General features: G+C 54.0%; 1 protein-coding gene across 6 annotated transcripts in view; it reads right to left on the bottom strand.

Annotated features, from left to right (window-relative positions):
* The window catches only part of DENND2A (DENN domain containing 2A), an 88,367-nt gene that overhangs the window by 36,822 nt on the left and 37,868 nt on the right, over positions 1–13,677 (bottom strand). For all 6 annotated transcript variants that reach the window (XM_045855636.1, XM_045855638.1, XM_045855639.1 and 3 more), the window contains 3 exons: positions 9,265–9,392; positions 7,138–7,259; positions 412–612 (listed from right to left, as the gene is read on the bottom strand). In XM_045855636.1, coding sequence (XP_045711592.1) covers positions 412–612; positions 7,138–7,259; positions 9,265–9,392 — 451 coding nt within the window. The remainder of the gene's footprint in view (positions 1–411; positions 613–7,137; positions 7,260–9,264; positions 9,393–13,677) is intronic.

The following is a 13,677-nucleotide window of genomic DNA, read 5'->3' as shown; positions in this document are numbered from 1 at the left end:
TCTTAAGGAAAAAAAAAAGAGCCAGGAAAGGCGTATTTTGATAACTGCTGCCTCAGAGCCCAGGCGCCGGCGGAGCTGCCCCTGCAGCAGGCGCTGGCGAGGTCTGACTGGGAGCGGGGGTGGAGCCACTGCTTGAGGCCATCCGTGCAGGAGGACAGTGTGGCCTTCGGAGGCTGGGCGCCGCACGCACCGCGGGGATCAGAAGAGTCGCTAAGGCTGGGAGGAGGGTAGTGAGGTGGGAGGCTTCCGGGCCACAAGACACCCCAGCCTGCTGGCTCCCCCGGCCCTCCAGGCCTGGGAGGAAGCAGAGGGAAGCAGGCGCCGGGGCGGTCTCTGCCCAGGCACCTCTGCAGCCTTCCTTGGCAGGGGGTGGGGGGCACGGCTGACATCGGAGCTTGTTAGGGGCCTCACCTTGGGTATCTTTCTCTTCTTCCTGCCATTCGGCGGGTCTCCGAGATTAAAGAAAGTGTCGTCGGGGCTGCTGGGGGTGGAGGGGGGGCTGAGTTTGGAAGGGGACCCCATTCCATCCCGACTCAGCTTCCTGGTGTCCAGCAGTTTGAAGTTCCTCCTCTCCGAATTTTGCCGGAAGAAAGCAGGTTTGGACAGTAACTGCTGCGAGGGGAGAGAAGAAAGAAGGTAGATGAACACACAGCGGACTGACGGGGAGTCGCTGGTGGTGCTGTTGGTGGAAACCAGGGGCTCGAGCAGGGAAGCTGGGCTAGGACGGGATGGGGCTTGTGCTAACAGGTGCGCATAACCCTTACCATCCACTTATGGAAAGTCAGCATGACAAAGGATGCAATCTGCACTCTCTCCCCTAGACAGGTGGGAACTCACTGGCTCCTTCACCTTACAGAGGAGGCCTTCTGACAACCCAAGCCACGCTGCGTACAAGGCGAACACACCCTAGGCCTAGCTTTGACTTGCCCCTGGCAAGCTAAGTGCCTCCTATACAAAGAATTTCACGTGTCTGGGCCTCAGTTGCTTTACGGTCAAAAGGCAAACAAAACAGTGGGTAAAACTCCCTGACTGGTGCAGCTCAGGGGGCTGGGCGTCATCTTGCAGCCCGGTCTGATTCCCGGTCAGGGCACAGGCCTGGGTTGTGGGCCAGGCCCCGACGTGGGGACGTGAAAGAAGCAACTGATATGATGTTTCTCTCCCTCTCTTTCTCCCACCTTCCCGCTCTCTCTAAAAAATAAGTAACATCTTTAAAAAAAAACCCTGGTAAAACATTTTGTGTAATTCACAGAGCTCATTTTTCTAATGCGTACCACTAACAAACTACCACTGACAAACGAGAGGATAACACTTCAAAAGGCAAAAGAATGGCAAGTATGTAGAAAAAAATACAATGATTCTTAAGAAATATAAAGACTCTCAGTTTCACTTATAAGAGTAAAATGCCAGTGAAGAAACATTTTTCACTCAAAGCGGAGCAAAGACAAAACAACATGACCCACTGAACTGGGGCCAGCGAGGGAGACCAGCCACTCTCCCACATGCACGCACTGTTGGGGGCTGGAGGTCGGCACAGCTCCAGGGAGGGCGATCTGGCGGTACCAGCAAAAACACCAGTGACCGTCTCCTGCCACCCAGCAGTCCCGCCCGAGGGCTCTGCCCCACTGACGTGCTCACGCTAGTGCAGCTGCATCGCACCAGGAAAGCTGCACCGCGCAACGTCCGCTGTGTGCTGCGCCTGAGCAAGCACGGAAGAATGGAAACGACCTCAGCGTCTGTCAGCAGAGGCCGGTCGAGTAAATCCCGGCACATCCACACAGCGGGATCAACTGAGGTGCAACAAACCCTCATGTTCGGATGTGGAAGGAAGGTTCTCTCTGGTACACACTGTTACGCATGAGAAGCAAAGTGTGGAACAGTCAGTACAGTGTGCTGACACTCGTGCGTGCGTGCCTTGAGGAGCTACTCCACTGGCATATGTGTAGTTCTAGAAGGATGCACAGGACACTGACAGTGGTTGCTGCAGGGCAGAGAAACAGAGGACCCGGGTGAGAGGAAGACTGTTCGCTGTTGACCTTTTATATTCCTTAAAGTGTGAACCATGTGAATGCATTAACTATTCACTAAAATAAGAGATATTAGCTCTGGCTGGTGTGGTTCGGTGGACTGAGCGCCAGCCTGAGAACTGAAAGATCACCAGTTCGATTCCCAGTCGGGACACGTGCCTGGGTCATGGGCCAGGTCCCCAGGAGTGGGTATGAGAGAGGCAACCGATGGATGTTTCTCTCCCTCTCCTTCTCCCTCCCTTCCTCTCTCTAAAAATAAATAAGTAAAATCAAAACACACACACACACAAAGGAAAATATATAAAACATAAGAAATATTAATAAAATAACTACTTTGATTATATGTTTTCTAAAGTTACTTCCAAGACTCATATTTTATACTGTAAATGTAGTTGCAAAGTTTCTTTTTAAAATTAATTAATGGATCAGATAAGGCACCTAGCAGAGGACCTAATATACAACAGGCATTTGATAAGTTATTTCTCTTTCTTCCTCCTATGACATTGACTTATTTCATACTTTAGTGTGCAGACTGCATTTTTCTTCAGTAAAGAAAAATGTGTGGATGTGTTTCAATAAAACTTTATTTACAAAACCAGGCGACCAGAAGTAGCTTGCCATGCGTGAACTACGGACGAAAAGGGGGCTCACCACAGGGCCTGGGGATGACCGTGGTCCAGAGAGGGCGCCAGGCTCTGATCAGAGCGCCTCACAGTGGCACGCCCTGCGAGTGGTGCGCCCGGCCCCACGGTCTCTGCGGAGTGGCCTCCGTGGAGGGACTGGCTCGGTGGCAGGGCCCACAGAGCCTCCCTGACCTTACAGACTTTGGAGTCACAGTGCACCTACAAGAAGATCTGTGGCGTCCACAGTGGTGAAGCAGACAAGGGCCCCCCTTTGAAACCTCCTGGGTTATTTCAAGAGACCAGGTGTGACGAGCCCTGGCCCGGCCGGGGCACCCGGGTGGGGCCGAGGGGCTGGGCTGCAAGCATGCTGTCTGCCTCCCCGAGGGGGCTCACGTGACGTTGAAATGAGGGGCCATGACTCAAGCGATACAAGTTGTTTTTTAAAAGAAATTAATGACATGGAGAAATAATCATGGTACTACGTATAAAAGAGCAGCAAACTATTTATATGATATAATCCCCAGACTTTTTTTTAATGTACACACACTCACACACTCACACACAGGGTGAGACAGCCTGGGAGGAAATGAACCAGCGTGTTAACAGCGGTTATCTCTGGGTGTCGGATGACACGCGGTGTTTGAAAAGACCTATATAACACACACATCGTAACAATCTATCATAGAAAAAAGAAAGCATGTGAGCATAAACAAAAACCAAAGTCTGTTATAAATGAGTTTTGTTTTCTTAATTACGCTTTTCAGTATTTAAAAACTTCTTATGAGAACGTATTTCTATTTTCTAAGAATAAGGTCATTTTTAAAAGAACATATACTGAAAGGCGTTTCTCCATGGGTTTAGCAAACATAAATAGTGCTCATCTAAGCGGTTTGTAAGTGTCCATCTGAGAAACCTCCATGAGCCCCAAAGAATGTACTATCACTGTTACTCCGATCTCACCGATGAAGAAAGAAGCACGCGGCGACGAGCCCCTTTCGCTCAAGCCCCCTGCCCCCCCAAGGCCGAGGCAGCTCTGCACGGAGGTGTCAGGCTCTGGAACCCGCACACCTGACCAGACGCTGCCTCTCCGCAGCCACGGCCGAGCGACACGGGATCTCGGTGGGAGGCGGTGTGGGGGGCTACCCAGGCAACCAGAGAATGCCAGTTAGTGACAGATACACTTTTCCCTTCGGGGTCATTACACGAAGAAGAAGATCTCGTATCAGCCAAGAGCTCCCTTCTCACACACGTCAGCGCCCACCACGTCCGCCGTGCGCTGGAGGTGTGTGTGTGTGTGCGGGGGGGGGGGGTCACACGGAGCAGGAGAAGAACGAGTCCCCGCTCAGGGCTTTGCACTGCATTAGCACCTGCCCTCGGCCGCACGTCTGCTCCTTCCCAGGGCGGGTCTGTGCAAAGGGCCCTTCCCCTTCTGCTGGGACCAACTCTTTAGGTGAAAATCCCCATGTAATGCAATGTACTGACATTTCAATAAAGTGATGAAATATCATTCAGGATCCTCCTGCGGCTGGGAGAGGGGGAGGCCACAGAGGGACTGCTTCAGCAAGTTCTGAGGTCCCAGGTGCAGCCCAGATGAGGCATGAATATTCAAGGAGCCCCACGGAGGAAGTGGAGAGGTCTGCAGCTGTCCCAGAGCGGGGGCACGAACCAGACGCCCAGATGGGGGAGAGGAGAGGAAGGCATGTGGACCCAGGACCCATGCCAGCCTGCCGACAGGGGTGTCCAACCCGTGTCCCGTGGGCCACAGGCCACCCGGGATGGCTGTGAATGCGGCCAGACACACAATCGTTAATTTACTTAGAATATTATGAGACTTTTTTTGTGATTACGTATTGCAATGTATTTAATGTGTGGCCCAAGACAACTCTTCTTCTTCCAGCGTGGCCCAGAGACGCCAAAAGGTTGGATGCCCCTGAGCCTGCAGGGCTCCGTGGCCGCCAGACATGCACACTGGACCACTGGTCACCCTCCAGTGGGAGAGCTGCCTCTCAGCCTCCGAGTCCTCACTCACTCGACCGCCCACTGGTTTCTCGGTTCTGGGGACGGAGGACCTACCCTGTTCCGGCCTGGCGGGAAGGGCCAAGCCTCTCTCTTCTGGCCTCAGGGAACAGTGCCCGCTCTGAGTGCAGAGCTGCTCTGCCAGGTGGGCAGTTCGCTAGCTCCTAAGAGGCTGTGCAGCTCACTCTCCACACGGAGTGGAGGGCGGGCAGTGCTGGGCGGGACGTGAAGGGGCAGACTCCGGTGACAGCCCCCCTGAGGACTTCCTCAGTGCGGGCGACGTCCGTATTCCAGTGAGAACAAAGCGCATTCCAGCCCTGGCTGCCGTAGCTCAGTGGATTGAGCACGGGCTGCAAACCAAAGTATCGAAGGTTCGATTCCCAGCCAGGGTACATGCCTGGGTTGCAGGCCACGGCCGCCAGCAACCACACATTCATGTTTCTCTCTCTCTCTTTCTCTCCCTCCCTCCCTTCCCTCTCTAAAAAAAATAAATAAATCTTAAAAAAAAAAAGCGCATTCCAGGGCTGTCACTGATCCTTCACGACCACACCCCCTCCCACGGGAGAGGAAAACAGGGGCCAACTGGTCTCTGCGAGTGCTGTGCCACTTGCTCTGGGCCTGGAAGGGCCACCCGGCATGAGAGGTCCCACCTGCACCTCTCTTCAGGAAGACGGGTGGCCCGAAGATCCCCTTTGTGACTGTCAGGCACGAAAGGCGAGCCTCGTGTGCTGGCCCGCACGCCCGCCTGCCGGCGAGGCTGCCCTCGCCTGGGGCCCGGAGAGGACCCGGCTGCTTTTCTTCGGTGGAAACACACCCTCACGGTGGGATCACGCCGACACCTGCAGCCTGGGCGCGGCTCCCTTCATAATTTTGTCACCTAAACACTGTGTAACTGCTGCTCCCGGGAGACACCAAGAAACAGCGTCCTCACCGACCTTGAGGGATTTACAAGGTAGTGGGGACAAGGTCCTTAAGATACAATTTGGGACCTAAATCAGACTTCGAATCACCGCAGTAAGCGACGTCATCAGGCAGGATGCACAGTCTGGGGTGAGATGAAGGCTCGAGCCCGCTGGGTGCTGCAGGCGGGCAGCGGGGACGGGGCCCCAGGGTCTGGGAGGGCCTGGAAGCTCCCCGAGGGAGGCAGGACTGAGCACCCCTGAAAGGTGGCGGAGGGGTTCCGGCGAGAGCCAAGGGCAGAGGGAGGGGTGACCTGGTGCAGTGGCGAGCAAATTTCCATCTGTGGCCTGTTATCTGGCCAGGAGCTAAGAATGGTTTTGACATTTTTAAATGACTAAAATATATTTATATATAAAGTATACATATATATATTCATGGCACATGAAAGTTATATAAAATTCGGATTTCAGTGTTGACCCATAAAGTAGCACTGAAACACAGTGGCACTCGCTCTGCGGCATATTGTCTGCGGCTGCTCCTGTTACCACGGCCATGCAGAGTAGTCACACAGAGACCGTGCATGTACCCTGTGGCCCTCTAGGGAAAAAGTCTGCTGCTCCCGGACCTGTCCCATCAGACGAGCAGTCGGCAGGCTCCCGTCGGAGGGGAGCGCTTACACACACACGTGCAGGAGCTGTGTGCAATGAGGCCGCAGTGGGTGCCAGGGCAGCAGTTACGGTGGAAACTCAATGCTCTGGTAAGGAGTGCGAGTTCAGTCCTGTGGGCAATGGGCTGCAATGATCATGTCTGTTAATATAGTTATATTATCTATATGCACACAATTCCAAGGTCCAAAGGGATATTCTGTAAGAAATGTCAGGCTTCTACCCTGACCTCCAGGTGCTCGGACACTCAGGCGACTCCACAAGGTACCCCTTACTCAGTCTTAGGCACCCTTACAGAGATCTTCCTTCACACGCACAAACACACGAGACTACATACATGCACGTTTTTCCATTAAAACCCCCCACAGAGAGTGGCACACAATAAAAATACTGTTGCTAGCCCTGGCTGGCATAGCTCAGTGGATTGAGCGCGGGCTGCAAACCAAAGTGTCGCAGGTTCGATTCCCAGTCAGGCCACATGCCTGGGTTGCAGGCCACAGCCCCCAGCAACCGCACGTTGATGTTTCTCTCTCTTTCTCCGTCCCTTCCCTCTATAAAAATAAATAAATAAAATCTTAAAAAAAAAGACTGCTGCTGAACCATGTCTTTCAGTTCTGTATTTTAGAGTTTATGACATTACTCTTAACAGTCCTGCGGCTGTACACATCTCATTTACCTAGTGGGGGAGGTTTCTGACGCAGCGGTAGCAGCTGAAGCGGCCCGTCAGGAAGCTCTGCGGGGCAGAGGCCTCCAGGAGAACTGGAGGCAGGAGGAGCAGCAGCCCGGCACACACCAGGGAGCCTGGCGGCGAGGGTGCTCCGGCATCCCAGCGTCACCCAGAGCTCCAGGCTGCTCAAGGCCGTGGGGCTGGGACCCCCTGTTTCCCGACACTCCCTTGGGGGCTCATACCTTGGTGGATGTGTCCGGAATGGAAGAGGTGGGAGAACCAGGGAAATTCAAGACACACTTCTTTCCCAGGCAGCGACCATGCAATTCGACATCCTCGTAAGGGTTTTCCTTCATCGGCGGATCTGCGGTCAAAGGCAGCGGGTCAGGATCTAGGACCACCGAGGAAGCTTCCCTCTCCTCGTGTCTGCCCGACATCCCAGCCCCTCCTCGTGGGGCTTTCTGAAGTCCTGCTGCCCACTCATCCTTCCTCTTGGTAACAGACTGTCACAGGAGTAACTCCCCATCTCCTGTTCTTAGACGCTTGAGATTAATTCCACCCCACTTTCAAGACTTCGGCCAATCAGAGTGTCCCGAGTCCCCCACTCAGTGACCAGGGCCAGGGAGGGCTCAGACCCCAAGCCTAAGCCGATCACCGCCAGGCACTCCCGGGCTCTGCAGGTGAACGAGGGACCTAAACTGGTCCAGCAGGAGTGAGCCCCAGGAGCTCTGCTGGGACTTGCGGGGGGACAGACTGATGGTGGAGCTGACAGTGAGCTCCGGGGAGCTGACGGTGGGAGACCTGCTGAGAACAGGGCTGACCTGAGAGGTAAGAAACGAGGAAGAAAAAGCCCATTCTGGTCACGTGAAGCAGCAAACTCTCTGTTGTTTCATCTGGGCCTCCCGCTCCGTCTAAGGGACAGCTGCCCTGCCAGGCACACACACTGATGAGGGGCCTAGACCTCACACCCGCCCTGGACTTGGGGAGCCTGCAGCGCCGGCAGGAAGGCCTCCGTGTGGCTGGGACACAGCAATTCACACAGTCTGTGCTGCAGCGCACGGAGCTCCGCTCCGTACACACCCTTCCTCCAGGCTCGTGTCTCCACCGTCTGTGGAGTTTGTCCAGGGACTGATTACGTGCGTGTGCGTGCGTGCCCTACCTGCCCCTTCCATGTGGACACACGTGGGTTTCTTCCCCCATCGCCAGCCCTACCCCCAACACGCAGATGCTGCTCTGAGCTTACACCCCACGGAAACTGGGGCCTTCCCCGAAGATACTTTAACTCACCAAATTTATTTTTTAAAATTCGTATTAAATTTATTGGCGTGACCCTGGTTAAAAAGATTATGTAGGTTTCAAGTGTACAATTCTGTGACACATCGGCTGTATCGATCGTATTGTGTGTCCTCTGACCAAAGTCCAACCATCTTCTCTCACTATATTTATGAATATATCTGACCCCTTCATCTTTACAACTTCCCCACCCCCCACCCTTCCCTCGGGTAACTCACTGTGCCGGTGAGTTTTTTGTTTTCTTGGTCCATTTGTTGCTTTCAGTTTTATAGCCCACATATAAGCAAAACCATGAGATTCTTTTTTTTTCTGTCTGACTTATGTCACTTAGCATGATATTCTCAAGATCCATCTGCGTTGTTGCAAACGGCAGTACAGTTTCATCTTTTCTTAGGGCTGAGCTAACTCACTGCACTTAAATGCACACAGACTCCGTGAGTCTGAACCCGACTTTGGAATCTGTGGGAATTCTTCAGAGCTAGGCTGAAGTTTCTTTTTCAACAGCAGACGTTCGGTGTAGTCTGAATTTTGATGACCTGTTACTGCCACACTCCTCCGGTTTCAGAAAGAGTATGGTGTTCTTCAGCTTTCTTTCATGCAGAGATCCCCACAATTTGCTGAGCATCTGTTCTAAGTCAGGGATTTTATGTACCATCCTCTTTAGTCCTCCAACAACCCGTACGGTAGCTACCATCATCCTTGGTATGCAGACGGGAGAACTGAAGTTCAGAGATGTTAAGTCACCAGTTCATGCTCCTGCAGCTAATAAGTAGAGGAGCTGAGATTCGATCACGGGTCTCGAGGCTCCAGCTCTCCAGAGCCAGCCTCCTGGCTGCCCATCGTCACAGCCCTTCACTTCCCGGCCCCCTGTCCTCTCACCTATTCCACCGTGGGCCACTCTTCCACTCACTCACCTGCCTGCTCTCTCATTCACTGGAGCACATGGATGTTTTCGAGTGTGTGTGTGTGTGTGTGTGTGTGTGTGTGTGTGTGTGTTCCAAGCCCCAGCCCCATTTCTTCTCTCCCCTTGTGCAGAGACAGACTCGCTCCCAGATGCAGACCGCCTGACCCCTTACCTAGAATGTCTTCGTAGACGTTCTCCTCTGACAAAGTGCGCGTGAGCCCCAGCTTCGTCTGTGCATACCAGTCCACCCTACTGCTCTCCAGGGAAGACTGCAGTAGGTCTTCAAACTCGTAGGACTTCCTGGGTGGTGTCAAGTGGGAGGGGAAAAAAACAAACAAAAAAAAGACAAGAACCAAGTCAGACTGGGCTGGTTCAGAGAATATGCACCGGAAAAATTTGTTTTTTCATGCAAAAATTCTTATTACTGAAATCAACTCTGGTTTTTGTAAGAAGGTATAAAAATCCTCAAATATGAGATGTGGCTTTGACTTGAAAGAATGTTTATGCTATTCTGCCAAATTAGATGGCAAACTATATACATGTATAATGCAGTCCCAACCTTTTAAAAAAGGTGTTATTTATTTACTTTTTTACAGAGAAGGGAAGGGAGAGAGAAAGCGAGGGAGAGAAACATCAGTGTGTGAAAGACGCACAGTTGCTTTTCAAGCGCCCCCAACAGGGGACCTGGCCTGCAACCCAGGCATATGCCTTGCCCTGGAATCGAACCGGGGACCCTTCAGTTCACAGGCTGGCACTCGAACCACTGAGCCACACCAGCCAGGGCAAGTCCCAACTCTGTAAGCAAACACAGACACAGAAAAGGAAAAGAAGAAAGTAAAACACACTAGCTGCTGTCTGAGGCTCACTCAGGACTGAGGGATGGCTCCTGGCCTCTCTGCATGTTTTCTTTCCTGGATTTTTCAAATGTCCCACAATGTTTAGAGAGTACACACATTAAGGATGAGAGAAGGGCAGTGGTGCAGTGCAGAGCGGACCAGAGGCCTGGGCCCCTTCCCTCTCACACCCTGTGCGCGGTTATCATCCGAATGAAACCCGGAGGCAGTGAGACGCCCACCCTGCCCCTCAGACATCTGTGCAAACTCGGCCGGGTCTCTGTCTGCTGCCGGGCTCACTCCATGTCTTTCGACCACCCCACCCCCACCCTGCATCCACATGGGTGGTCCCGGTTCTGATGGTGTTGATCAGAATCGCTCTTCCACACACAGCCACTCGCCTTGAGTTTCTACGGTTTTTGTAACTTTCCTGAACATGTGGGGGGTCACGAGGCATGTCCTACTGTGCAACACACGAAACATCGGCCACATCACAGGTGCACTCCGCCTCCCACACTGTCTTCTCTCCCTCCTTCCTTCTCCTTCTCCCAAGCAACCTGGAAGTTCCCCTCCAGGTGGAACAGAACAGCCATGCCCACTCCGATTTGCCTCGGCAGACCTGTCAGGAGTTTCTACGGAATACACTCGGGCCTTCCTCGAACGGGACTTAGGCGGACAAAAATCCCTCCACACTGAACAGGACACGCCTCCAGCCTGGGCCCTTGGTCACAGGACACACCTTGGTCCTGGCCCTTCACTCCCCCTCGGACAGGGTCCAGGGGGTGCAACTCTGCTATGGCTCAGGAAGCTCAGCTCCCCTCTCTTATTCTGTTCACGTGTCTAGCACAGTCTTCTAAACACGCCACACGGTGAATCATAGAGTGCTTAGAAATGTTAAGTGTCTCTGCTTCTTCACCCATGCTTCCAATCTCTCCCTGGCCCCTGGGGAGGGTGCCCCACTGGATACAGAGCTGGGGTCCTTCATGCACAAGCCTTTTTTTTAAAAAAAAAGATTTTATTTATTTATTTTTAGAGAGGGAAGGGAGGGAGAAAGAGAGAGAGAGAGAAACACCAATGTGCAGTTACTGGGGCCATGGCCTGCAACCCAGGCATGTGCTCTGACTGGGAATCGAACCTGCAATGCTTTGGTTTGCAGCCCGTGCTCAATCCACTGAGCTACGCCAGCCAGGGACACAAGCCTTTTAACCTTGGCTGAACCACTTACCTAGGCTGAAACCCAGTGTCCTGATTTGTAAAACAGTACCTCATAGGACTGTCCGAAGCACAGAAAGGAGAATGTTGGCGAAGTCCTCAGCCCCCAGCAAGCACTCAACAAGGGGCCGCTCCCCCAGTGCACGCAGCAAACGTTTTACGTTGAGCACTTTTGTGTGGGAGGCCCTGCACTCAGGGTTCGATAAATGAGGAGTGGGGCTGAAGCTGTCCCTGCCTCTGGAGCCTACGTGCTAGAAAGGAAGACAGGCCTTGGGCCGGCTCAGGCACAGAATTATAAACGTGGAAGTTCAACGATGGGAAAGAACAGGCTGCTACAAACGAGACCGTCAAGGAGGCTCCGGTTCTGGTTGGCAGTGCACCAGGGAAGGCCTCGATGAGAGTCGCTCGTCCAGGCCGGGACCTGAAGGATAAGAAGGGCTTTCCACGAAGAGGGAAGGGCACGTGTGAAGGTCGTGGGGCCGCAGAGAGAGTGCCGGGCGATGTGACGGCAGAGCCGGGCAGAGGCCTGCAGCCTGCCTTCCAGACCCTGAGGATTCCTTGCACTTTAAAGCTTTGCCTCTTTACCAGTTTCTTCCTCTCTTTCTTTAAACATGCTCAGGTCTCCTCTATCTTGAAAAACTTTCATTTGAAGCAATGACCCTGGTAGTTCTGCTATTTCTCACCTTCCTTGCCAACCTTCCCAACGGGGCGAGGGGTGGGTGGAGACCATTCCAACAGTGTAAGTGCCAGTTTACCATAGCTCACCCTCTCAACCTGGCATCTCTACGCATCCCTTTCCTGAAACTGTCTCCTGTCACTACTGAGATTCTGGTGGAACCTAACCACTTTCTTCTCCCTTTCTTACACGGCACCACTTTTCTTCACACGACGCCTCTCAGTGTCCACAGTGCAAGGGCGGCTGGTCCGTGTGCAGCCCACGGCCCAGGGCTGGTGTGCCAACTGTCTGTACTGGTGCTTGATGAGGTGAGCACAGAAACTGTGTGTGAGCATTTACAAACTTTTTGAGCAATGATAGAATACATTTTTTAAAAAGTGAGGCTTATATACACTGTTGTCTTTTTTCATTCCCTTTCTCTGGCATTTATTATACTCTACACTGGTGTTGTTCGGCACAGCACTGCAAACACCTGCGCACCGGCCCGCCGGGCGGGTTGAGAAGCCCGGTGCGAGGCTGCCCCCACGCCACTTCCCCTCGTGCCCAGCACTTCCTGGGCCGTCCCTGGAAGCTCTCTTCCTCTTCCTGGGCTACGGATGCTTCCCAAGGCTTTTCCTCTGTAGGCTCCAAACGGTAATATCTCCACATCTGACTTCATCGCCCCTTACTGGCACCCCATCCTCACTCCTTTGTGAACTTGAAGAACGCGGCACTTAGGTACTTAGGGCGCGAGCACACAGAAGGGCCAAGCCGGGAGCTGCCATGCTAGGTGTCTTGGTCTTAAGTGGGGCCACCAGGCTGAGACTGTCATCTGTGCCCTGGGGTCCTGACTTACTCACAGAAGCTCATGTCCAAAAGGGGAGGCTACCAATGCATGAGCCCCTCCTCCCTCTCCTTGAGGTGTCCGGCCAGGAAGAAGGACTGAGCTTCAGGACTCTAGCAGATGGGGTCTGGTGCTGATGGTGGGGGCGTGGGTGGGGGGGGGCGGGTTGGGGCTGCCTTCTCTAGGAGGAGAGTGGGCCGTGCTGGGATCCGCCCCTGAACGACTCCTGGTCTGGGCCGCCGCTGGCCCAGGCTGGCAGTAGCCAGGCGTGTGACCGGAGAGCAGAGTGACGTGGCCTGGAGTGGGCCACGACCCCTGGGCGAGCCCATCGGACTGTGTCAGCGGGAGCACTCAGGGTGCCCCCCACCTCGGTTCTCCAGAAGAGAGGCCAACTGTTCTGTGAGACCACGGACTCACCCACTCAACAACAGACTGAGGGCCAGCTAGGGGCTGTACCGGGGTGAGCACATTCGGGGTCGCAACAACCTTGTGGAGAATGAGAAGACAGACTCCGAGAGAGGCTGGATAAACTGCTCGGGGCCGGGCTGGGAGAAAGCGGTGGACGGGAGTGTGGCTGCAGGCAGACGGTGCTCCGAACCACACGGGCGCTGAGCGGAGCGAGCGGGACGAGGCAGCGAGCGGGACGAGGCAGCGAGCCAGGAAGGCTGCAGCCGCCGTCCGCAGTTTAGAGCGAGCCCCATTTCCAGAGCCTGGAGTCATGGACCTGAACTAATGCTCCACACAAATCACATTTCACGTTGCTGCGAACGAGCCAGCAGGCCCTCTCGTTCCCTCGTCACGTAACTGAACTATGTGACGAAGAGAAGCTGCGAACCCTCAGAGCAAAAGGAGGGGGCAGGCGGGCCCCTCCCCTGGCAGCTGAGCTGGCCCTGCCCCGGTGCCAGGAAGCCCCACTCCCGGCAGCAGGGGGGCGGAGAGGTGCCACCACCAGCAGGGAAAGCCCTGACGTCAGGAGGGCCTGGAGTTCGAGCACAACCCTGGCTGCGCTCGGACTTTTTTTTTTTTATTTCAGAAAGGGGC

Source organism: Phyllostomus hastatus, unplaced genomic scaffold (genome assembly GCF_019186645.2).
Source record: "Phyllostomus hastatus isolate PE091 unplaced genomic scaffold, TTU_PhHast_1.1 phas_scaffold_114, whole genome shotgun sequence".
In the NCBI taxonomy this organism is placed as follows: domain Eukaryota; kingdom Metazoa; phylum Chordata; class Mammalia; order Chiroptera; family Phyllostomidae; genus Phyllostomus; species Phyllostomus hastatus.
Note: the sequence above shows the minus strand (reverse complement) of the source record. Positions and strands in the feature narration are given on the sequence as shown.